At 32.7% G+C, this 27,742-nt stretch overlaps 2 protein-coding genes across 2 annotated transcripts in view; one reads left to right on the top strand and one right to left on the bottom strand.

Annotated features, from left to right (window-relative positions):
- LOC148237847 (G1/S-specific cyclin-D3-like) overlaps positions 1–7,242 on the top strand; it is a 49,606-nt gene extending 42,364 nt beyond the window's left edge. Inside the window, exons 4-5 of the mRNA XM_088205808.1 lie at positions 5,446–5,591; positions 6,735–7,242. Of these exons, the coding sequence (XP_088061934.1) occupies positions 5,446–5,591; positions 6,735–6,938 (350 nt within the window). The 3' untranslated portion in view covers positions 6,939–7,242. The remainder of the gene's footprint in view (positions 1–5,445; positions 5,592–6,734) is intronic.
- A 3,288-nt stretch (positions 7,243–10,530) lies between these two features.
- LOC148237846 (uncharacterized) lies at positions 10,531–26,249 on the bottom strand. Its single transcript, XM_088205807.1, has 11 exons — positions 26,104–26,249; positions 22,456–22,609; positions 22,219–22,390; positions 22,032–22,157; positions 21,780–21,964; positions 21,492–21,714; positions 19,474–21,426; positions 19,293–19,400; positions 11,980–18,376; positions 11,300–11,454; positions 10,531–11,236 (listed from the first exon to the last, which is right to left on the bottom strand). Exons 2-11 carry the CDS (start codon positions 22,591–22,593, stop codon positions 11,157–11,159), a joined length of 9,537 nt encoding a protein of 3,178 aa, XP_088061933.1. The 5' UTR covers positions 22,594–22,609; positions 26,104–26,249; the 3' UTR covers positions 10,531–11,156.
- Between the last annotated feature and the right edge of the window lie 1,493 nt (positions 26,250–27,742).

Raw genomic sequence — 27,742 nt, 5'->3', positions numbered from 1 at the left:
TTGAGAACTGCTGGATGACTCAATTTAAATTATTTTTATTTAAATTTTTAGGTTATTCATTTTTATAATTTTAAAATCAAGATAATCATTTTAAAAATCTAATAATAAGGAAATGTAATAATTAATTTTTATTTCCGGCGATCCACATGTTGAGAACCACCTAATAATGACTTAAATTAATGCATTGATACATTTTTAACATGTTTAGAAAAATTCAACTAAATATTCGGACCGTATCAAAAAATACATAAATTTAAATAAAAAAGGTAAAATTCGCGAAGATTTGTGAAAAGGTGCCGGTATTTAGCGTAAGTCTGGTAGTGAAACTGCCGGTCGGTAAAGTGTTAATAGAAAATTTTAAATGCTTTGAAAATGTCGATCGGAAAACATCAAGGAGTGGTTTGATCGAAATTCAAATGATTCAATGCTTGAACATTGACAGATATATTTTCTATTGAACAGATATATTTTCTATTCCATTATTTTCATTCGTTACAAGATGTCACTAATTTATCTTGAAACTTTACTGGACTACATCAACAAAAAGAGATTCTTCTCCAGAATTGCCCTGATAATCGAGAGTACACTGTATAAATTGAAGCAAAGTACTCTCTAATAATACATGATATGTCTATCTCTACAGATTGTTTTAAACTTAAAGCTTTCTGGAACAAAACGCACGGGCAAATTTCGGGATAAAAAACGTATTAAAGGACAATGCGTGATGTTTGATTTTCTACGATAATTTTTAAATCATACGTTGCGAATTTTAAACAATCCATCCTTTTTCGTTGCTCTTTTTTACAATTTGTCGGTCACTCAACCATTGTTTTCAATGCTAATTAAAATAGTTCGACGAACTCCGTTTTTAAATACATATTTTTGGGTAAGTCATTATAATTAGCGCGTCTGCGTTCGAAGTTGAGCATACTAGGGAAACTGTGCAATGCAGTAGCTCATATACGATTCGCAAAACAATCACCTAAACATGCTAATCGCGACCGCTTTCTGCAGGCGCCTCGAACATGTCTGTAAAATGTCATTTGTTATCGCCGCCGATGCAAATGACAGGGGTTCGTCAGGTCATATCAAACGACTCTATTGTTTTCCGCAGAAACCGTTCATGGGAAATGCGATTCGTTTATCGGCTCGTAAACACCGAACGGCGAATGTGCGCCTTGGTTGAAACGAAACACACGTATGAGCAAAATAAAGTTCAAATGGAAAGCCATTTATTAAATAGTGTAATGTAGAAATAATATAAATTATACAGTGAGTGAAGATGAAGATGATTTTCAAGATGAAGATGCGATGGATAATTTGACGCATTCGTCACTACAGCAATAATGCGCATTCGCCGTCGAATAAGTTCATCTTGCACCGGATGTGAAATCAGATCAAGACACAAACACGTCTGTGCAATATGGGTCATTACGATATGCGATGTTAGCAAACAACGTTAAGAAAATCGATGAAAATTTTGCGCGCAAAAAATGAGTTCGTCGACACCGACTATGATTGTATCGGATTTTCAATAGTATAGTCCTTAAAAGATATCAACATGCCTCGGTATAAGTGCAATTTTTTTGGCAATAGGGCGTTGTCGTTTAAGACCACATGTCATGAAGCAAACGTGCAAAACCCCCACATGATTCGCACACATGTCACTATAATATCATCATCGTCTGCAAAGTTTATAATGATAATAAAAAATACACACGAAAGAGCAATTCCACGGCCATCTAGCTCCTCCAGGTGTCTGCTTTCCCTTCTCCAATATTCGAATTCCAATTATTTATTTATTTCTCTTGCGACACATTCAGAACTCGATCGATCGTCTTTGTGTCTTATGAAATATTTATTATATAAACGTTTATTTTTATTGCCAAGAACGTCCTTGGCAATCTTTTGACAATTCGTCAAGAATTACAACAATCGTATAAGTTTATATATTGTTTAAAAAAACCTACTTAATTGGCTTATAAAATGACCGGGGGCGTATATTTTACAGCTGGGCGGTTAAAATTATACTACTTTTTTTAAAGTGGATACATGTGTGTGCTTGGCTTAATTAATTAATAGCTTTAATCTTAATAAGTCTTTTTTGGCAAATGGCAATTGAGTGGTGCTTCAAAAATATGGAATACAAATATTTGTTACGAATAACAACTTTGTATACATATGAGCTTTACTAAATCAAAATAGAATACAACCGAGATAATAAATATTAGTGTTAACCAACTCCCATAAATTAATGACCTGATTGATTATTTTTATTTCTCTGCTTTTTATATACTTTCTAGCTGACACACATATTAAATTATTTACAAATAAATGCTAATGTATGTGTCGATAATTAATATAAACATCTAGATTCGCATGTAAATGAATACATATTTTAAATCTATACTACTTTTATGTTCTTCTCAGTATAATATATAATTACGTGTTAGTAATTAAGAAGTATATTAGAAGAGATCGCATTATAATAGGGCTCAACATACAGTTTTTGAAAATAGTAAATAGTTGACGTATTTTCAAGTTTTTGTGTTATGGTCTTTGTTGATCTTTGTTTAAAGACAAAAACGCTCTTTTAACAGATCTAGGGATAATGGGTAAAAGTTGTTCTTCAGAACAATATCTTCAAAGCTGCATATTGTATGAATTTCATATGAAAAGAAAAGCAATGGCTGCTACAAAAAATATTTGTACAATTCATGTTGTCATTTCGGATGTTCGAGGTGGTTTAAAAATCTGGTGTTTTTGATTTATGGACGAAATAGCCACACGAGCTGAAATTAAAGCATATCCAACGGTAATCAGTGTATTACCCAAATATGTTTAAAAAAATGAGAAGAGCTGGGTAGAGGTGTTTGGGCCCGATCATTACAGAACAATTATAGCCATTTCCCTAAGATCAGATTCTAGGAACCAAAAAATCACGACTATCTCACGCAGAAAGGCCAACCCCAAAATTAGGACTGCACACTAAAAATGCTTTCTTTGTGTATGGTGGAATTTGAAATTAATTATTTATCTTAATGTTAAAACAAGGTGAAACAGTGACGGCAAAAGTTTATATTTGCCATTGACAACATGATAACACACTGCTAAATTGACTAAGCGGACTTGTTTCGTTCAATGAAACATTTTTTAAGATGGAAAAATCAATAAAATAGAATCACTATTTTTGATTATTTTAATTCTAAACCCGAAAATTATTACAAAAAGGGCAGTTGAAATTCATTATTAGTGTGAAAAAATGTTATATAAAATGATGGAAATTAGTTTTATCGATAAAAACGACTACCCCTATTATTATAACCATGATAGCCATAAAAGTGTATATGTATATGATTTATTTTGTAATATTTTTGCTACTTATACAACACGGCGCCTTAATGCTTTGAATATGTTGACCCAGTCGCGCGAGTAAAAATGTAAATCTTATTTATTATCATAGTTGATCCAGAATAGAATAGAAAGGAATAAATACAAATATTCAGAGTGGAGAAAGTGATTGATTAGGTTGTCGCTATTTGAATGGGGCATCTAGCTATGTGCGACACTAATGTGATTCCAGAAAACCGTAGCATATGGACGCTCCTTTACATAATTTACGTACATATATATTTAGTCAAGAAACCGAGGCAAATTACCACAAAATGGGTAAAAAATATTTTTTTGGAGGTAATGCAAGCGAAAAATTTAAATATTAGTACTCTAAAAGCGGTCTAAAAAATGTATTTTGAGGTTATAGCTAAAAATAGTTCACCGACCCCTGATCTCGACCGTAGTTTCTTATTATTTTGGCTTAAAACTTTTTAAGCGCACCCCTTTGGAAACATATTAAGCAAAGCTCATTATATAATGTAATCATTAATGTTTTCTGTGTGTAGAGGTCTACCAGTACTTTAGATTTAATGATTATATTTAGTTTTTAACTGCATATAATCATTAATTGTATTTAAAAATCGCGATTCTCCGCATTCCAAAAAGAGTCTAGAATCAAGTAATGCGTTCTATATCGATTCAATCCGAAAAATAATGCTAAATTCACAACAACAGTGCAGATAAAGCGATATGTGTCAGAGCCGAGCGTGCGAGTTTTCATGCCCTTTTTCTGTATATTACCCTTCGTTATGATAATAAGGTCCGCGGCCAGTATAAATAACCGAAACGCATTAAACCCGGGCATCGGCGGTCCCGCCAAAGAGGTCCGCCGGCGGCCTTTCGCAAAAATTGTTCGCACACACAGCAAGAGAGTGAGAGAGAAAAAGAGTGGGGCTTTAGAGCCGGAGGTCCGTTGCGGATCCCATTGTCTCGGCCCTCCGCCCCCGCTTACCGAGACGTTTCTCACGGGCCAAGTTTGAGAGAGGACACTGAGGGCCGGTGCCCTGCGACCTGCCTTTTGTGCGCGAGATGTGATAACGTTCAAAAAAACCAACGGCGGTTTGGGGTGGTCGGGGTCGGTGATTCGATATTCCTTCGTATATGAACACTACAAGTTCACTGGCTTTTACGAGCCTCTTATGTCGACTGGAGTGAAGTAATAAATACATTTATTCAAAACTAATTTTATTTAGAATGGGGTAACAATCATTTCTAGAAGATGATAATGAGCAAAAATCAGTTGTTGCAAGTTCGTCGATCCCGATTGACCAATCGACCACGAAGTTATTTACAGTCGCCCGCGCTATATTATGAAATACGTTGTATTTCATATTTAAACGTTCAGTGTTAAAAATAATGACAGAACTATTTAAATCTACAATAATTTTTAAAAAAAATCTTCACGTTTTCACAGCTTCCGTACAGCCCATAATAGCATCAAACAGAGAAAACCAGTTACTGAATCTATTCTTTACTTACGAGTCATTAGTAGTTCTCATGAAAAGCAATTAAAATTATTATATAAAAAGTATATTTATACATATATGTGATTATTCTAAATGCATTATCTATGGGTCAAAAATATACTATGATATTTATATCATATTGTGATAAAATTCAATGGTTGACCAAGGTCCGGAAAACGTGGGCGGACTCTACGATATCTCTATCTACGCCGCCCAGCATTGCTTCGCCAAGAGCCTTTATCGTCGATCTAAACGTTTTTCAAGACCTCCTGCTGCGGATTGCAACTTGAGAAAAAAACTAGCATCGTCTTTTTGGCGCTGAATTGTGTACATATTTATTATTCTACATTGTAGTGTCCACATACTTTGCCCTTGCGCGCAACTGCCCCCCCAAGTTAGGACAAGTCACTTTTTCCAAAGTTTTTCGAACGATTCCTTTTCAGAACAACCATCGGTCGGGAAGGTTTTTCTTGTTCTCGTGAATACCGAGAACCTTGCGATGGAGGACGACTGCATCGGTCATCGTTCTCAACAATAGACTAGTTTTGTTTTACACAAAATTATAATTGTTTTTTTTTCCTTTCAGAATATCACTTCACGGCGTATACGGCGAGTACTATGGCGTCGGCGTGTATAGCAGTTGCTTTGAACGGATTAGATTGGTGTTCACAGTCTGGTATCACCGTGCAAGAACTACTAGCAATGTTACATCAAATAACACATGTTGAACAAGTAAGTATTTTTTTTAAATCACTAATTTATGTATACTTCAACACCGCAATGAATAAATTTAGCGAGGCTCTTCATTTCAACGTCTGCCTTTATTTTCGGCAACCAACATGCACAGAATTTACTGTAAACGCTTCATAAAAATCGTTCTGGACATTTCTTAACATTAATTAACATTAAGTTCATTAATTTTAATGCATTCATCAATCACAACAGGCCTTCCATATGAACATTACTTATTCTTGCTCTATATTCACGGGAAAATTTTTCCTCTTCTTAACATCATTGCCGTTAAACACAAGTTGGTGATCGAGTTTCTCCTTTCGTACAAAAGAAAATAATCAAACGCCTATTTAAATTACACACTGTAAAATGTAAACATAACGTTGCTGCGACTAAGGTCTGGTAAATTAGCAATCTGATTAAAAAGTATCTTTACTATTCGAATATCTCTCATATTAATTCTATATTGACTCTTAAAAATAATGTTTTTTATATAAACATATGTATAAGTCATACGAGACGTTGTTTACTGATGTACTTAGTGCTGCAATATCCCCATAAATTTCAATTAAAACTCTTACGTTAAAAGTGTTTTATTAACATTTGTGTGTATTAATATTTAGGGCAGTCTTCCTCTTTACATGGGCATTAACAGAAAGTTCATAGATCATTTATCGCCTAACAAAATGTTTTTTGTATTAAATTCTTAGAATAAATTCATTAGTGACAACGGATGGTCTTCCACTCCCTTCCTCATCAGCAATACTGCTAAGTATATACTACAAGAAGAATGCAGTATTGTAAATGGAGTAAAAAACGCTCAATTTTTAACTTTCCAAATATACCAAATAAATTTAAAAGACTAGTAATATGTGTTTATTTAGGAATAAATGTATTGAAATTATTTGCCAATAAACACCATTAGTTACAGTAAACCAATGAAATTATTATTTCACATATCAAATAATATCTGAGAATGCTTTTTCACTGGTAGATATATTTCTACTGCAGAAATATAGTTTAACTGATGCCAATCTACCATTCAACAATACTTTGATCTGGATTTAGTTCATTATAATGTTTTGATAAATTTGTGTAATTTATTCTGGAACGATTACTGATCTATTGTTTTTCTTCATTCAGGACTTCTTACAAAACTGTCTAGAGCAAATTGAACAAATGCTCAACAACATCATCGAAGAGTCCAAGTGTGACCCAAACGGACTAGCGGGGGCGGCGGCGGAGACGGATCCGATGGAGAGAAATTGGTCGCAGCCCCAGACAGTGCAGGAGAAGGGCATGGACAACGCGAGGACACCGACTGACATTAGAGACGTGCACTTTTGATGTATACGAGCGATCGGAGGGTCACTTACAGTATTATTTAAAAAATATATAATATATTCCTCCTCCGTGTATCGTCTCATAGGATTGTATATAGGAAATTTTAAATTCCATATGTGTAAAGAACAATGTGCGAGGTTTGAAAGTAGTGCGTCCGAGAAGTCGTTGTCAGTTTTAATGACAATCTTTTCGTCCTTTCGTTGTTCACGTTTTGGGAAGAAGAGCCAAGATGCGCAGACAGCGTATGTGCCATTGAGTCAAGTCCATGAACCATGGTGTGATACGCCAAATTTGTGATTTATAAAAATGAAATATTTATAAGAAAAAACTTATTGTGAACCGCAATGACCTGGAACAAAACCTCGTTATGCGTAAACGCCTGAAAGAAAAGCACGAAAGTAGTTATAACTATTATACAAATAAACACTGTAAACAAGAAATTAAATTGTTATAACTATTATATAGTTTTTAATATATCACATGTCCTCGATTTAATAAAAAAAAAGAACTAAAAAAAACATTGAATACATTTGACACCCAAAAATGTGTTTGTAAAATATAAAAAAAAAATATTTCCCATGGAAAGTGTTTGAGAATAATGACAATAATTATTGATTGAAAACATATCAATTTTAATGTTTTGTAACGCATTTTATTTTTTCTTTGATAAGATTGAAAGTCAGTATGCTATTATTTTACCTCCCGCTTGTGTATTTATAGTTAATACAAACATGTATAGAAGTCTTTTTGTGATTGTAACAGCAATGAAAAATATAATAGTATTATATTATAGATATATAATGTTAGATATGTAACAAATTCAAGTCATTAAGAAATATATATTATTTTAATATCTCTAATTATTCAAGTCCTTTTGTAACGAACTAGAGCTATGTATATATTTCACTTTTTCTGTGAAGCTAATAAAATCTTGATCATACCGATGACTTGGGTTTGATATCTAACGACACATGCTAATATGTTAATTGTCAAGTTCTTTTAATGTAAAATAATCACAGGATATTTTAAATAGATTTTAATTCAAGTCAGTCAACATGTTCACGCCAAATGGTGTTTAAATGTCCTATTAGAACAATATTTTTAATTTTTGGATTATCTGATCCTAAAATTATTATTTTTTCACTAACCAAATTTGTAAAATCAATACAGAACGATCTTAATTCGAAGTGCTAGTATAATATCTGGTAGCTAAACATTTCGAATTTGATCTGTTTGTATTATTTATAATATAAATTTAGCTTGTGTCTGAGTCAATTATGTTTAAATTTAACGCGGGAGGTTATTTAGTTTAAGATTTATATTTTTATGTATAATATGTGCAAGATTGTGCAGGGCATATGTACTCAAGGCATTTTATTGATCGCATTTAAGCAATTTTTTGATGAAATCTTACGGGTCTTATGACGAAAATGATCTGACTCTGAAAATTCACGAGCCAAGAGCATTTATTGATTCCATTACGTGGAAGAAGAGAACATTTAATTTTTGTTTTTAGTTCAAGTGTCCACAAATATATACCTGCTATTTTGTCAGAAATCTTACTTGATCCTTATGGTAGTCCGTTAATAGAATATTTAAGTTTTTTATGTATACATATATATATCTATAATTTTTTGATTATAAAATGGTCAAATCTAATTGGGGAAAGGCAATATAGTACGCTTTAAAAAATGTATAATTTTGTACCTAATATGTAAGCGATTTATGATTAATGGCCATTATTTTTCTTGTATTTTTGTGTATTTTTTATTGTGCCCAATTGTAATGCTTATTTATTGTATAATTCCATTTTTTTACCAATTTGTAATATTTTCATTTTTTGGTTATTATATTTAGACTATTGAATATTATAGAGATAATCCATAAAAGGGTATTAATGATCATCTATTTTTGTACATAAAAAAGTGTGTACATATTTTTTTAATTGCATAAAAATGTATTAATGTTTATAAGATAGATGATATCATAATATGATCAGAAAATATATCCTAAATTATAATAATTTATATTTATAGGTGTTAGTTACACTTATAAAAATATTATGTAAATATGTACCAAAACAATTTGTTACTTAAACAAAACAAAAAAAATAATCATCAAAAATTTAAGATAAATAGTCATCAGTATGATTAATCCAAAGTACACATTTTTAATGTAAATCAATAATTCATTTATGTAAAAACAATTCTGGTCTTTTATTAATATTTTTATGTGGTGCTTAAACAACATGGTATGTCCATATACGAGTAAAAATCATATTCTTCTGTACATCAAAATCTATATGGACAAACCTTTAATGCACAATGTGTTCCTTTATCGTCAGTAACTAGTTCACTAGAATTACATGTACATATAAAAATATATAAATGAAAATTATATATAGCAGTATAAAGTAAAGAAAATCAATACAATTTAAGCCATGTAAACAATGATAAAATAATATTTAGTCATATTGTCGGAGTCAATTTTTACACTATTTCATAGTCTGAATTTGTAGTGTTAGTTTTGAAGGGAAAAAAACGTATTCATAGTGTGGGTTCCTAAAATGATAATCATTGTAAAAATCGGCTTTGTTGCCATATACGGAGCAGACTATGCAACTTTATACTCAATTCAAGTGCGATGTTCCGATTGGCAACTTGACTTGGTTTTATACCATATGTATTATTTGTAACTTCATTTAGTCAACCGCTGGTATATTCAAAGCCGTACTTTTCATTAGACCGTAGCTCAGTACAACTTTTGTTTTATATACGCATATGTATATATATTATATATTACATATTTGTTAAGTTCATGATACTAATATATGTATGAATGTTTGCGTACATATATTGTTAAGACCGAAATATGCAAATATATTAAGTAATAAAGAATAAAGACTGTTACGAATATATGTTTTAAATTAATTTAGTGACGATATTGAGTTTTATAAGGTGTTATCAAATAAGTTATAGTCTTCCATTATGAGTATCAACTATGCAAAGTATATATATACATTTATTCTGTCCAATGAAACTCCTTGCGCACAAGGATATATAAATAACACAGCAAAAGTATTGACATGTCAATTAAAGATTATGTGATCAATTAACGTTACATTTATTTAAAAAAAATATATATATATACATATATATTCAAATAAAGTATGTATGTAATATTAAGGCACAGTTTAATTTGGTCTGAAATTTTAAGTGTGATTTATTAGATCTTTTTTATGTGATTACGATGATCTAGACTACGATGCATATATTATATTCACTAGATTACGACGTAAATATTTCTTACTAAATTACGATGCATATATTATTCACATACATAATAAGTGCACTCGTTATATTGTTCTTTATATCCACTGAGAGCTCGTTCTGTGAACCATTCGTATTTATTTTTAAATGATGAAAATATACATGTTGCTAAAACTTAAATTTTGTGTTTATTATTTTCAATATCAATATGAAAGTTTAAATAAAATTAAAAATAAAATTGTATGCAGTATGAAAGTTTAAATAATTGTTTTACAAAAACCCTTTATACTACGAATCATAAAATAATAAAAAATATATCAAAGACATTTTGATATTGATTTATTCGTTTATTAATCTTTTAAACCATTTTTCATATAAATATAGTACACGTTAGAAAATACTTAAAATAATATATTATACACTTTTTAATTTTCTTTTAAATCAATAATTTCTGGTAACGCTTACAAAAAAATTATTATAATAATTAAAAACTTTGCTTCTATTGAATAAAAATGCAAAATATTTACATACACTTGATTAATAATGGTGAAGATACTGCAGCAATCGTGCCAAATTCTGAAGACTCAGCTTTGTTGATGTTGCGATTCACCACTTCGAAACGAAAGTAAGCAGAAGATTAAAACGAAAATGGAAAACACTAAATTCTGCAAACACCTCAAAGTAAAAAAATCAACATTTGGTCGAATTTTTTATTTAATAAACCCAACTCAATAAACTTTTAATAAATTAATTAATAGTAAATCATCGACTTCCAACATTTTTTTTATTTATATTCTTTTTATGAAAATCGTTGAAATTAAATCATGAAAAATCTTCTTTTTAACAATAACATAAGTGAAATCAATAACATATGGAAAGTAACAGAAAAAGCAAGGAATGTTAAGATTTGATATCTATTACATAATATAAGAAATATTGTTTGTATATAAAATTACATGTGTAGTACTTTAGGCGTCGTTTTACCCCAAAGCCAGTTTAATAATACCGTCGAAGCACTTTGAGTATCTCGACCTAGAAAAAAATGATGAATAAATAAACGTATGACAAAAAAGGCAAAAATAATGAATAACATACTCAAAGTATAATGAGCTTCTCTCAATTGGGCTACAGCTTCAGGGGGAAGATGTTGAATATCACGCTGTAATAACTCCATTTGTTTCTGTCTAGTTTCACGTTCATCTTTTACACGAACATCTCTCAAATGATTCACATTATGCAATTGAGATATTCTGTAAAAATAGAAAACAAATATTAATTAATATGGCCTACTTCACACGATAGGCCAGTGGTACAAGTCAGTGACTAATACTTAAAAAAAAAAATCCCATATGTACTCTAGTTTCTTACAATTTATATTGCATCTGAGAGATCAGAATTAATGATAATGATAAAATTATAATTCCGATCGATAATCACAAATTATGTTTTTATAGATTTTCTTAATCTCACAGATGAATAATTAAAAATAAAATCGATCTAGATAGTGGCAATTATTGATTGTAAACTGTAATAATAGTTCATAATTATTAAAAATAGATGTCACTGATTTACAGACTTTAATTTCAGTTTGATGTCTCATTACTTAGTAAATGTTAATTGTGTTTATCCCATTGTAAAGCATTGGGCTAACGCCTTTCATGTTGCAATAAACGATTTACAATAAATAATCATAATACAAATAAAATTATAACTAATTAATATAATATTAAAAATATAAAACAAATACTCCTTAAATATAAATTAATGAAACTTACTTATTTTCTAAAATTACGTCGTTCTTCTTCTCAGCTATTTCATTTTCATTCAATTCTGCAGTAGACGTACTGGGTGATTGTATAATATCTTGTCCCAGCTGCTCATTCTGAATATTAATACTCTCTAAATTTCCGCATTTCATTCTCAACTCTTCGTTCAATCTCAACGTATTTGAAAGTTTCAGTTGCAGAGTGTCTCTCTCCTCCAGCAAATGCGTAAGCTCCACAGTCAGCTCTTCACATCTCACATCCCTCTGATGCAACATGTACATGGCTAAATCTAAATCGGCACGAGGTGGAGATCTTTCGGCGCTATCAGGCTTTTCAACAACCAATCCGATTGGCTGAGAATCGTCTCCTGGCTTGGTGTCTTCGGAGAAAGAGACGTGTCTCTCAGATCTCATGTACGCACGGTGCATCTTCTCGTACGCTTTGATCTGCTCGGCCAGATTCTCCTTCAGCATCACAATCTCAATCTCTTGAGCTTCTAGCGCCGAACGCATCTCGCTCATCTGTGCCGCTTCTTCGTCTACAAGCGTCCGCATCTCTTCAACCTTCGAATTGAGACTCCTACACTCTTCAATCTTGATCTCAAGCTGATTTTCAAGAAAACTTACTTTAGCAGATGACTCTGATATTGTCGCTTCGAAGGCCGTACGCTCAGCGTTAAACCTTAATCGCATATTTGCTAATTCTGCATCTTTTTCGTGAGACAAATCGGAGAACTTCTCTTCCATTTCAGACATCTTCTTCACCAACTGGTCGTATTCACCCAATCTTTGTTTTAAGTATTGTACTTCCTCAATTCTACCAAGCAATTCAACATTTGTGGAATTGATCCTTTCATTCATAACATTGAACTCTTCGAATTTTATTTGAATTTCTGCATCTTTCGCTTGCAATACAGAGTTGTATTCATTAAATTTATTACTGTACATTGCCTCTAAATCATAATATTTCTGCAACTCTTCATCCTTTGCTTGTATAATTTTTTTGATAAAATCGCTCTCTTGCTTTATTTTATTATAATTTTCAGTCAATTCCAGTATTGCATCTTCCTTATGAGTGACAATATTCTTTAAATTTTGACACTCGTTTACAATTTGTTGAAGTCGTTCAGATTCAACAGCCATTGTTTTTTCATAAAATTGTTTACACTCATCTCTCTCCTTTATTGCTTCTTTAAGTTTTGATTCATTCAATGCCATTATTTCTTTATTAACTAAATCATCAGACTTTTCATTTAATTGATTTGTTAATGCAAGTATTTGTTGTTTATAAGCATTCTCCAATTCGGCTAACTGTTTTTTGTGCAACGTCTGGCACTCATCTTTTTCTTTTATTACTTTATTTTTTTCATAAACGACTCCTTTAAGTTTCATCATTGCCTCTTTTAATCTTAATTCCATACCTTTGTTATCCATAACATGTGATTTTTCTTTCAATTGTTGCGTTAACTCGAGCATCTGTTGCTCATAAGCATTCTCTAAGTCCACTAATTGTTTTTCATACAATTGCTTGCACTCATCCCTCTGTCTTATAGCTTCATTTTTATCATCAGTAGCTTCATTAAATTTCCTCGTTTCTTCCTCCAATCTCAACCCTATATTATTGTTATCCAAAGTATGCGATTTTTCTTGTAATTGATTCATTAACTCGAGTACTTGTCGCATATAATCACTCTCCAAATTACCAAACTTCTGTTTGCTTTCGTTCATCTCTATCTGCAAACTTTCACACCTATCAGAGGATTCAACTAATTTAACTTTATAAAGCAACAACTCGCTTATCTTTTCATTCAGTTCTTTTTTAGCATCATCTTTCTCTTTCTTTAGTTGGTACATATCTTCTTGCAGTCGTCTGATAAATGCATCTGCATTCATAACTGCTCTGTCTGCTTTACTCATTCTATGTCGAAAACTATCTCTCAATTGTGTGAATTCGTCGTGATCGTGAATCAAATCGTCGATCATTCCTTGCACTTGGTCATGTTTTGCTTTCCAGTTGTCTCTTTCTGCTATTATATCGGATTGTTTTAATGAAAAGTTTCTAAATTCCTGCAATACTGTGTCATATTTCTCCTTTAAATCGTCATTTTCGCACCTGATAATGTCTAATTCAAGTACATTTTTATTTGCTATTTTAAGTTCAGAATTAGTTGACTGTAATTCGTTCAAATTATCCGCAACGGTCTTATTAAGAACTTCATTTTCGTCTTTAATCATCAACAATTCAGAAAGGAGATCTTTTTGTTTTTCAGTCAATTCTTTCACCGTACTAGATTGTTGATCAATTATAGTTTGAAGTTCTTCATTATCATCTTGAAGACTATTTATTTTCTTATTCAACTCTTCGATATTTTTTAAATTTGAAACTCCGTCGACATCACTCACATTTTTATCTGATTTTGACTCCCAATTTTCATCTACACCAAAATCACTATCCCACTGTAACTTTTCCATCTTCTTTTCTAGATTTAAAATCTTTGACATGCTCATTTGAAGTTCAATATCTTGCTTTTCTTTCATATTTATCAACCTTTCGTTAGCAGAAGTTATTACATCGACACGTTTTAACAGTCCGTCCTTTTCTAGTTTTTCTTTATTAAATGCTGCATTAATTTCTTTGATTTTCTCTTCAAGCACTTTTACCTGCGAAGACAACTCTTCTTGTATAGCACTATCTAAAATATCCACATCCGCGGATTGCTGTTTTGGTTGCTCGGCTTTCAACCTGTCATTGAGCATCTTGAATTCTTTCAATTTAATCAGTGCTTTCTTTGTCTTGATTTGACTTTGTTGAAGCTCTTCAGCTATTTTTTCTTTCTCATCAGTCAACCTTTTAATGTCTGATTGTAATTCAGATATTTTTAAAGCAACTTCTTCAGCATTGTCATCAAAGCATAGAAAAGAAACCTTAGGTTTAATTTCTTCTTCTACTATAGGAACAGTCGACGACGTTAATGGCAAATCAGATTCTTTGACCGGCATAGGAGGATCATGTTGAAAAGCTCGAATCATCTTCAAATTTTGATCATCAAAACTATCGTTTATTAATGAGTCACTTGATATTATTTGATCCTCGATAGATTTTATAAAGTCTACATTTTCAGGATCTCTTGTCGGTTGACTGGTAAAGTATTGGGAGCACTTTTGAACTACAACATTGTCTTTAACTGCAGTGTTTTCAATTTGTAGTTTTAATGATTGGGCATCGTTTTTGAGTTTGTTAATAAGCGTATCTTTTTCTGATAGCATTTTGAAAACTTTAAACCGCTCTTCTTGTATACAATGATCATAATTTCTAATCACATCTTCCAATTCTTCGATTCTTCTTGCTTGCTCTTGAGCACCGTTTGGCGCTTTGCCTCTAACGCTTTGTTGAGAATTGTTGTCGAACCTTGACATCTGTAGCTGTAACACGTGAGCTTGATACCGTTCAATTTCTACATCTTTTTCTTTTAAAGTAGCACACAAAGAGTCTATTTGGCCTTGTAAATTTGAATCGGCACTGTAAAAATTAGCAGCTTCCTGTTTTTCTGCATGCAAACCTTCACATTCAACTTTAAGCAATTTAAACTCTTCTTCAATATCATGAACTTGATTGCACTTAAGATTAAGTTCGTCTTGAATCTTTCTATGTTGATCGTTGAATTCCTTAATTTGGACTTCAAAGTTTTCACTCTGATTTTGAAGCATTACTTCTAATTCTTCACATTCCTTCAATTTCTGCTTCAATTTCTCATCTAACTCTTGCACCATCATCTTCAACTTACCAGACTCCTCAAACAAAGCGACTTTTTCAGTTTCAAGATCTTGCATTTTGAGTAAGCTAACATTCAAACTATCATTTTTATATTTGTTCGCTTGCAAATCATCGTTTAACTTTGATATTGTATCATTCAAATAGTTAACCATATGTGTTGATTGAGCATGCTCAATAGAGATTGAATCTAAAATGTTCTTCTGTCCAATCAAGGTAGATTGCATTTGTATTGACTTTTCTTTTTCTCTTACTTTTTCATTTACAGTCCTATAATAAGCATCTTCCATATTTTTAACTTGCATTTGCAAATCTGCTACTTGAGATTCGAGTGCTTCAGCATTCGAAACACGTTCTTCTAAGTGAGCATTTTTTTCTTTGTATTTCTCTAATTCATCTTCTAAGCTCTCCACAAAAGCATCATGCTCATTTATTTTGACTGTCTGCATAGATTTAAACTCATTATAACTACTTTGGATATTTTCGAGTTTTTCAATTAAAGATTTTATTTCACTTTCTTTAGAATTAAGTTGCTCTTCTAAAACATCTGTCTTTGATATACCCTGCTTGATATTTTCATTTTCTTGTGTTTTATTCTCTATTGTTGTTATATAAGAAGCATTTTCATCGCGTAATTTATCAATTTGTGAGTAACATTCTTTCAAATTTTCATCTGAAGTATTGACTTGCATTTGTAAAGCAGCATTTTCACTTTTACACAAATCTAGATCACTTGAAATGGCGCTTTTTTCTGATTTGATTTGCAAGACTTCGTCGCGGATTAAAGCTATTTCAAATTGAAAAGCAGTATTTGATTTTTGACAACATTCTAGTTCGCTTGCTATGTTGTCCCGTTCAAAGTGGAGTTCTGAAAGTTCATTATGTAACTTTGGTGATTCAGTTTCAAAAGATGTCAATTTATCACTAATTTCATTTAGCCTTAAAACAGCATTATCATATTTTGATTGCAAACCAGTAAGTTCTTTCTTCAATGATTCTATAAGAGCTTCAGAATCTTGTATTTTTTGTAAATCTGTGCCTCTTTCACTTGAAATATTTTTCAATTTGTCTTCTAAAGTTTCAATTTCAGCGATTCTTGAGCAATATGATTGTTTTTCCAATTCCAGATTTGCAATTTTTTCTTCCAACTTATTTTCGTTTACTTTCAAGCGTTTGCACAACTCTTTCAACTTCTTCATGGTAAGGTCATTCTTTTGGGAAACTTCCAATGTATCCTTCAGCTTTACGTCTAGTTCGTTGATCTGTTTATTTTTCAAAGAACTCTGAGCTTCTAATTCTGCAATTATTTTGCGATTGATTTCCTTTTCATTTTCAATGTCTTCAATTTCTTTTTTATTATTAATCAAGATTAAATGTATAATTTTAATCTTTTCTTGTAGTTCAAAAATAAGATAATTGATTTTATCTGAATAAGTTTGATACTGATTTACATCCAATTTTAATTCTGTTATTTCAGTCTCGTTTCCTTCGATAACATGTTGCAGTGTAGATATATGGCATTTTAATCCAGCTAAGACAACGTCGCAATTGTTTGTAAAAATACTATTCGTTTCTGCAATTTCTCGTTTAAGGCCTTCAACATAATTATTTATATTAATTAATTCTTCTTGAATAATTTTTTTATCATTTTCTAAGCCTTGAATTGTAAATTGTAAGCTACTTGTAACATCAAGGTGTTCCTTTTTCATTTTATCTAACTCATCTGTTAGATCAACTTGCTGTGTAGCATCTATCATATCAGTCAACTTTGAATTAAGCTCAGCAATTTCAGCTTCTTTGTGTTTTAAAGCACTTTTTAATCTGAGTATTTCTTTAGTGAATTTTTTATCACCTTTCGAATCACTTTTGGTAGACTTCACTTCTTCTACAGTTTCTTGTGGCGTTATAGACTCTTTTACAACTGTTTCTTCAATAGGTTTATTTTTTATAAGCTGTTCAAGTTTTCCATTCAATAATTCATTTTCATTTATCAACTGCTCTAGTTTTTCACTGGTGATCTTCAATTTTTCTTCATTATTCTTAGCTTCCAAGGAAATTACATCTTTTTCGCTAACAAGCGTGATGAATTGATCTTCAATGATTTTCTTTTCATGCATTAATTCGTCTAGTTTTAATGATAGAGTACTGTTGATAATCTGCAGATTTTCAATTTTTTCCATTGTGTCCTGGTGTTCGGTAGCCTCATCTTTCATGTCATCTTCGTGTATATTCGACATGCCATACTGTCCTTTTTGATATTGTTCAATTTCCATTTTTTCTTGAGTCGTCAAAGACTCGACCATTTCAATGGATTCTGCAGAGCTAACCTTTTCAGCACTCAACTTTTCCAACCTGTCAATCAATTCCATATTTTCATTCATATAAAATTCTAACTTAGAATTTAGTTCTGACTTTTCTTTGTTAAACAGTTCGATGGAAAGAGACAGCTCTTGTTTTTCGGAATACAGCAACTCAATATTTTCGAGAGATTTTTTCTTCTCAGCTTTGATCAAATCTAACTGCTCTTCCATTTGCGCGTGCTTTATTTCGCAGGAAACATGTTCGTTTTCCAATATAGATAAATCAGCAACTCTATCTTCGAGTGATACCAACTGTTGTCTCAGAAGATGCAATTCTGAAAAATATAAATATATAAATTATCAGTTATATCATAATACTATATCGTATAGTAGAGTGGGGTAAAAGTGCACGGTACTGTTTCAGTAAATGATTCTCAAGATGTTTGTGTGACATGTGTAATGATAATTATATTATATATTTCATATTGTTCAGCATTTTTCAATGACTTATGGGGCAAAAGTTCATATGTGAAATTGCCTCACTGCAAATCCAGCATGTCAAGTCTGAGTTGAGTGTATAGTCATCTATCCGCACTCCTTTATCGAAATTATTCAGATTCTGATTTAAATTATGGACCTCACACATCATCTCTTGCAGTGGCAAAAACAGCCTCCCCCGCAAATATCAGGTTACTACCAAAAAAAAAGGAAGACAAAGCCTAAGGTCTAAAATAATTACAAGTTCACGTTTTAAGATTCAACTATGATGCAAAGCTGATGAAGTAAAAAATAAGATGTACAGAAAGCATTCGTTTCAGAAACTAAAAGGCTTGTTAAATATAAACGTTTTGAAGATCAAGACATTCAATCTAATCCAAGGGCTAGAGTTGAAAGTATACAATTCTACCAATTCTTATAAGGTATTCACAGACCCACCATTAGAAGATTGGATCATGTGTAAGAAATGAAAATGAGTAAAAAGTAATGAAAATAGAGCAATTTACAGTAGTAGTAAATATACTTATTAATGCACGTTTTAATTTTTTTTTATTAATAATCAAATTCACACAAACTTTTACATCACTGGTAGGGCAAAAATTTATTTTTGATATTGGATGAAAAAAATATCATATAAAATGATTTTGAGAAATCAATTTTAATATTCTAAATTTTTAACAAGGGTGATATATGGGAGCAAAAATAAGGTGTGTACTTTTTCCCTACACTACTTACCACAAGCATTGGACTCACCTTGTACTAACTCAAACTTTTGCTGCTCCAAATCGGCAATTGCTTTGAGTCTTTCTTCGGCTATTCTCTCCACGTCTATTAGTTTGGCATTCAATTGTGAATCAGATACTAAAATCATATTAATCACAATGTTATCAAGTATACACAAGTAAATAATATGTTAAATTAATATAAAATATACCTCTATCGCTATCGTAATCAACAAGGTGAAGTTGCAAATTTCCTTTGTCATCTTCCAGCTCGGTTATTCTTTGGGTGAGTACATTAACTTCACTCTGTAACCGGACCACTTCAGAGTTACTATCTGAAACTTTACTATAATCGTCTATCGACTTTTGCATCTGCTTCACCTTAGTCTTATGTGTCGCCTTCAATTTAATCATACTCTTATTACCATCACTTATTTCTTTGGTGAGTTCTTCAATTTTTTTGAGCGCATCATCTAGCTGGACCCTCAAAGAAATAATATCTAATTCTGTACCTTCTGTTGTAGATATTTTTATCTCAACTCCGGAATCAATAAATGGCGTAATTATTTCTTTTTTACTATCCTCATTTATGTTTCTCATATCCTTTACTTCTTTTTGTATAACTTCTTGAGGAATCAGGTTTTTAATTTCAAGATCTTTCTTTTCTAAGCAACATTCCTTTTCGATTATTTCATTATTTAAAATATACAACACATGCGTTATATTTCTGATAGAACTAAGGAAATTATTATGCTCATTTTGCTTTTCTTGCTCTACTGGTTTTTGTTGTTGATTTTTATTTTTCTGAGCGCCTTTACCTCTCTGGACAGATTTTTGAGATTTCGGTTCAACTTTCGGAGAGCCGCTTTTCTCGGGCGATTTGGGTTTGTCTTTCGACGCTTTAGCCAATTTTTCTTGCAGGTCTATATTTGATTTCTTCAACGAAGAATTGAGTTCTTCCAAAAGTTTGATTTTATTCTTCAACTCATCTATGTCTATAGACTCCTCGATATTTTCTGATGACTCTCTTTCAACCATCTTATCATCAATTTGAAGTTTGTTTAATTCCGTTTCCTTTTGCATGATAGACATTTCTAAATTAATGATTCGGGCATTTAAAGAATTAGCTACGTTATCAAGAACTTTAAATATTTCATTTGAGTCTTGCAACTCTGACACATTCTTATTTTCCTTGATTTTAGACAATTCTAATTCTTTCCTTTCGTTAATTTTCTGTTCATTATGTTCTTGTAATTGTGCATTGGTGTCTTTTAACACAGCATTCAATTTTTCTAGATCTTCAATCTTTTTGGTCAAATTTTCCATTTCAGCAACTTCAATGACACCTTTTTCTTCACGCTCGCTTATTCTACTCTCCAATTGTGTATTTGTTTCAATTAACACGGCATTTATTTTTTCTAGATCTTCAATCTTGATGGTGAAGCTTTCCATTTTAGCTACTTCAACACTACCTTTTTCTTCGCGTTCGTGGATTTCACTCTTCAGTTGTGTATTTGTGTCTTTCAATAAAGCATTTACTTTTTCCAGATCTTCAATATTTTTGGTCATACTTTCCATTACAGCTACTTCAACACTACCTTTTTCTTCATGTTCATTTATTTTAAACTCCAGTTGTGTATTTGTCTCTCTTAGCACTTCATTTAATTTTTCCAGATCCTCAATCTTTTTGGGTTCTTCTTCATGTTCCCTTATTTTACTCTCCAATTGTTTATTTGTTTCTTTCAGTAAGGCATTTACTTTTTCCAGATCTTCAATCTTTTTAGTGAAATTTTCCATTTCAGCTACTTCAACGCTACCTTTTTCATCACGGTCATTCATTTTGATTTCCATTTGCCTTTGATTTGATATGAGTTCTTCGATCTTACTGACAGATTCTAATAATTCTGAGTTGAGTCTATTAATTTCTATTTCTTTCGCAGACAACCTCTCTTCCATGTTATTGTTTTCAACGCTCAACTTAAATCTTTCACCTTCTAATATATAATTTGCTTCCTCCAAGTAAGTGATTTTATTTTTTGAAACTTCCAATTCGTCAATTAAAGATTGCTTTTCCAACTTCATATTTATTTCCATGTTCGCGAAATTTTCTTGCATCTGCTGCATCTGTAGCTTAGTATCATCGAGCAAATCCAAAGTATCTTTACCTAAAATAAATATATTTTATATATTGTATGAAAATTAAAGCAATTTTTTTGAAAAATATAAAAACCTTTCTTGCTAAGATCAGCTGACATCAATGTAATAGCTTCAGTCTTTGATTTAATAACAGAATCTTTCTCCTTACATGTCTCTTGCAAATCTAAAATATTATTCTCCAACTGAAGGGTCCTATTTCGCAGTTCTGAGACTGTTTTATTAGAATCTAAGCCTTCCTCAACAGGATTAACTTTCGCGTGAATGTTAATGTTATATTTTGGTTTTGTTTGTCCGAGCTATTAAATAAATAAATAAGTATTTCGTATTTATTAATAAAAAATAATAATATTCAATTGTTTACTTGAATTATTTCAGCAGATTGGTGTTGATTTTCCTCCAACTGTTTTTGCATTTTAATTAATGCTATTTCTAGCTCTTTTTCGTTTTTTGCCCGTTCGGCGATAGCTGCCTTATGCTGTATTATTTGTTGATGTAAAATTTTTGTAGCCTCACGGTTAGGTATTTTCGGTTTGCTAACTTTAGCATCTATTAACGAAAACACTATTGTATGCTTTGTAAACTTATATATCGAATACATTGGAGAATAAAATACCTGGGGATAAATTCAAGCTAACATCCGAAATGCTCGAAGATGAAACATTAATATCACTTTGCGTTAAATCTAAAGGTTTTTCTTCTGGTTTACTCGAAACCATGCTTGTTTCAGCATCAGAAAGATCTATAAACATAAAATTTATTTTATAAAAATCACAAATTTTAATAATAAAGACATAAGTAACCTTTTGAAGAAGAAGCCACTGAACTAGACGATCTGATTTTGTTATGGGTTCTATCTCTTATTCTCGCCAATTGAGATGTGTATTTTTCTAATTTTAGTTTATTCTCGGCGAGTTTCTTGCTGCGGGTTTGTTCTTCGTCTAAAACCATTTGCCTAAGTTTTGTGAGCGTCATCTGTAAAATTATTCATAGTATCATGAGATTCGAAGGATGTGCAAACAAATATACAATAATCATACTTGTTGTTGACTGAATCGCTCCGTTAGGTCGTCGGTGACACTTAGGGAATCATCATGGGGTTGTAATGAGGCCGAGGTTGAATCATCTTTCGATATGTTCATATTAACTAGCTCCTCTTCATCACTTTTCGTATCCATTTTCGTTTCGTTATTCCTAAGAAAATAAAATAAGATCAATCTATATTACAGTTTAGAAAATACAGTGGTAAAATAAAATTCAAGGATATATTCAAAGGCGACCCTAGAAAAACGGTTTCTTATATTAAAAAAAAGTTTTAGGAACATGGGTGTCGGTGGATCACTTTTAAATTTAAGCACAAAGCACTTCATTGAAAAGGATAAATTAACATTATAATATAAGTATAAAAAACACTAATAAAAACACCACTGGGGATACAGTTTCGGAGCACATTATACTGAGGCAGAGACTTGTCGGCGGGGTGCGTTATGATGTCTCCTCAGGAGAAAGTGGCGCAGACCCCTGGCTGACCCTATAAGGAGGGCGTCGCTCTGTGGAGGCAACTCATAAGGCTGCTGTCTTGGTGGAAGGCGTCGTTAGGGGCTATTTTCGGAGTCTTCAATAGGACCGCTCAAGGACGAAAGCTTGGCGAATGGCGGCTGCTATGAGACTTGTAATGGGGGTCCAGCAAGTCATGGGTTTGAGAAAATTCAAGCGTCAGACCAAGAAGATAGGAAGTGCGCTGTGCTCTCCTCTGCTTGTCGACCTAAAGTCAACTATTTGGTGTAGCTCAAAAATGTTGGTATCCCCTAGCGTCTGTCAAAAGGAAGAGGTTCTCGAAGCACTCAGAAACGTGTAATAAGCCAACGATTTATATTTTTTAGAAAGGGTTCGTTTGGGATTTGTTGGGTACGAGTTCAGGGCTGAAATTTCATGTTTTTTTGAGTCGAAAGAAAAGTGGATGTGATTTTCTATGGCAGCTTTCTGGCATATATACGATTAGGAAAATGGGAGGAGATTAACAACCCTACTCTTTCTCGACTCCTCAACAAATCATGAGTGATTTAGGGCGGAGCTGGAATTTCTGTTTTAATTTTCTAAATATCTTATATCAATATTCTAAATGTTTAACAGGTGCGTCTTGGGTTACATAAATCCGGCAATAATGAAATTAAATGTTTCATTACCTGTTATTTGTTCGGAGAACAGTTTGGTTGGGTCCTTTTTCGGTGTTTGGGTAACGGTCGGTTATTTTAAAAATAGCATACATTCTTTGACGCAGTTTTTTTTGCATGTAGATGGAACAAAAATCCATTGATTTTGTAGCATGCACAACATCAGTCAAGTGACACTGCATGCGTGTGTCTGAAGTATAGCGAACATATGCCCATGGACCTAGCAGCTGCCGAGAAGCACACTGCATTCTTATGACTCCCTCCAACGTATGGGTGGGTTTATGCGCATAACTGTGTAGCACAGTATAAAACCGGACTATACGCATTCGACTCCACTACACATCCACGCTCGGACTATTTCGCTCATGGACTTTTTCGACCTCGCCTCATTTTTGAACATCACCTCCAGGACACGCACTCGAGAGCAAGTACCGATGCAACCAAAGATCTACTATTAAAGCAACTATGTAAGACCTGTACACTTTAGTATTTATGAATCTTTTAACAGATCTTGTAGAAGTAAATTGTAACGTGACAATTATGGGTGGTGGAAGGTTCTCGGGCCCATGCCCTCCTTCTGCGGTCGCATCAGACTCGGGAGTTTCGGCCTATGAGCGACCGGATATTACCTAGCCTGCATACTGCGCATTCAGGCGCTAGGCCAGGACTCCTTCTTAGGTCATCACGAGAAACGACCTGGACGGGTAGACCGTCGTGATTTAGCTGCTGATGGTCTCCGGCATCACTATCATTTTTGAAGATGGAAAATTTGGGGACGGAAATTATGGGTGGTAGTTACAAATTCATAAGTTTTTAAATTATTAGACACAATGGCTACTTTTTTGGCTATAGCTTAGCGAATGTTGGGTTTTAGGCGTTCAAACGTTTCGGGTATGTTAGCATAGGCTCGATTCTCGGCATAGCCCCTCAAAAAAAATTTAATGGCATTAAATCACATGATCTTGGCGGCCAGTTGACGTCACCAAAACGTGAAACAATGTGACCTGGGCACTTTTCACGCAAAACATCCAACGTTGCACCCGATATGTGGCAAGTTGCGCCGTCTTTTTGGGACCATAAGTCTTCCACATCAATATCTTCGATTTCGTGCCAAAAATAATCGGTTATCTTGAAATTATAGCGCTCACCATTGACTGTTATAGTCCGACCATCACCATTTTAAAAAAAGTTAAGACCAAATGACACCGTCTGACCACAATGCGCATGTCATTTTTGGACATGTAATACTCTCTCATGAATCACATGAGAATTTTCCTCGCCCCATATGTGACTATTTTGCTTATTAACATATCCTGAAAGGTGGAAATGTGCCTCATCAGAAAAAAAGATTTTTTTTAAAAATCAGCTCAACTTTCTGCTGCTCGAACACCCAATCTGCATAAACTCTTCACTGTCCATGGTCTCCGAGCTTCAGTTCTTGTGTTATCTGAATTTTATACGAGTGTACATGCAAGTCCAGATGCAAAATGCGTCAAAGGGAGTCATAAGAAAAGCCTAAAACCTGTGAGGGCAGACGAATCAACCATCCTGGGTCTTCGGTCACGCTTTCACTTACAGCACAATGTATTCAGCCGAACGGGCGCCACGATGATGACCTTCTATCACCAACACTTCCAGTCTCTTTAAGTTTTTTCACTACGTTGCGAATTGCGTATGCGCTCAATAAGACGATGAAATTGGTCATAATCTTCCAGTAAATTTCGATACAGTTCCTACAGAATTGTTATTTCTGTAGAACAATTTTAACGCGTTGACTGGTGGTTAAGCAGTAATTTCATAATTGAACGCGCGTGATTATTAATAGTTGTCTGATTAACATAGGCAACTCGAATTGGATCAACCGTACAACACTAAATAATAATATTATTGCTATTAATAAGGTGGAAAACAGCAATCATTTCTGTGGCGGCCGAAAGTGTCAGTGTCAGTTACCATAGTAAATCACTAAGAGACACATTTGTAGATTAGTAAATTTGTACTTGTACTAAAAAATATCAAAATACTTTAGCCCCAATTGATTTTCTGATTTAAATGGATGATAATAAATGGGTTTTTTATACACCCGTTCTAAGATAAAGTAAATGGTCACGTTAAGTATTCTAGCAGGGAAATTCAATCTCTCTTCAGATGATAATCAACAATATTTTTATCATGACAATTATTAATCAATGCAACTTGTTTATTTATAATTTAGTAGTCACGTCACATTCACGTTGAATGTCACGTTGAATGTGACCACCTAATTTTCAAAATAATAATACGATGAAATTAAGCATCTTCAGCAAATTTAAAAGTTTCAAGTTCATTATTATGAAAATTAATTTGAATTTGCCGCATGAGAATATTCGTTCTAATTGAGACGACGAAAGCATCGTTTAATCGGCCCGAGCACAACTTTCAACAATTGTTTCGCTTCGTCTATAATTGGGACAAATATAAATCCTTGAACTGTTTGTATACAAAAATAAACAGAGGGCGTTGCACTGCACTCACTTTTTTCAAGTCGTTAAAAATGTCGATTGGCGTCGATGGAGTGCGCGGAGGTCGGCGCCCGCTGGACAAGACGGTGTCTCATGGATGACCAGCTTGACAGCTGCTACACGTCAACGTCAGCTCGACACCGACACCGCCATTGCTATGTGTTGCCACGTCGAAAAATACTCACAAAAAATATTATTTATTGTAAATGTTAAATTAAGGGCAAAATATACGACGTAACTGTTTTGGATATTTTTTTTAATATAAAGTATATCAAAATGTTCGACATTACCCCGTCGTAGGTATTAATAAATACATAATCCTAAAGCAAACCACATTATTCAATAAAATAACAAAATTGCTCGTATCAGGTTGACCTATTAGTCCTTACGTTTTTTTCTTAAATTTTTAAAAATGTGTAACTTTTTGTAAGTTAGCATTCATTTTAGTATTCTTTCGGTGTCTGTTAGCAGTAGTATCAATAATATTATTTAATAACGGAATATTTATTGTTTTGATACCTTAAACCGCAAAGCAACAATGGCAGTAGAGATAAAATAATCACAGTTAAGCTATATAATGTTTTATGTATTTTAAAATTTTAGTCAGCATTATTAGTTGATTACATAAAACTTATTTGTGTTGAAAATTAATCATATACCGCTTTCAAAATAAACGCACTGAGAAACAGCAGTAGATAGTAGCAAATATATAAGGCAAAATAGTCATCGCTCAATAGTTGTATCTCAGGTTCAGACGCTTTACTTAGCCGAGTTTTTACTTCGCAAACTAATACTGGGACTGACATCCTATCTGAGCGTAAAAATATTAATGGTCTCCAGAATTATTAATTAATTTTAGAAGACGAATTAGATACATATTGAATGGGGAATGGAATAGCTGTTAGTTAGTTAGCAGCTCCGCGTACCAAAGAAGGACTCTCATTGAAATCTATATTATTTAAATACACGTGCATTGCATAACAGCATATGCACGGGAAAAAGAGTATTGTCCAAGTTTAGCTACTTCTGCTGGTATGTATTCTTTCGTAATTTGTGGCTTTAACTTTTTTCGGGTGGATTGTGATGGGTAGCAATTACACACAAATTGGGCTATTGCAGTAGAGCCACCAAGAAAAAAAAATCGGGTACTGGTGGTAATTGTTGCTGCGATCCCCTCTCGAATTAAAATAAATCAAATTAGAGATAGATATTTTGGCTACGGGGTGGATGACAGGTGGCAATAAGACACAGTTTGAGCCGCTGCAGTAATGTTTTATTGAATTTCGAAGTTGTTTACATATTTACAAAGCGGACGCGAGACGACGCGTCCGAATGCCCGAAAGATTGCCAGTGGCGAGAATAACCATCACGCTAGTTACCCAAATACCGCCAAGTTTTGGTCATAAAATCTAAATTTAAATTTAAATAAGCCCCAACAATATTTTAAAAATTAATAAATAATATTTTTTTATTACACGTGTTTATAATTATTATTATTATCATAAAAAATCTGCTAAAATATGGGCTACTTCGCATTAAGATAAATCAAATTAAATATGGTTATTTTAAAAATAAAGATTGCTTTTTGCGACTGCACGTGTTTTTTATTATTAATATTTCTTCATATATATTTTAGTGCAATAGTCGTATTA

This window comes from Plectrocnemia conspersa, unplaced genomic scaffold (genome assembly GCF_051122295.1).
Source record: "Plectrocnemia conspersa isolate PC_06_02 unplaced genomic scaffold, ASM5112229v1 ptg000002l, whole genome shotgun sequence".
Classification (NCBI taxonomy): domain Eukaryota; kingdom Metazoa; phylum Arthropoda; class Insecta; order Trichoptera; family Polycentropodidae; genus Plectrocnemia; species Plectrocnemia conspersa.
This window is presented reverse-complemented; position numbering and strand designations above follow the sequence as displayed.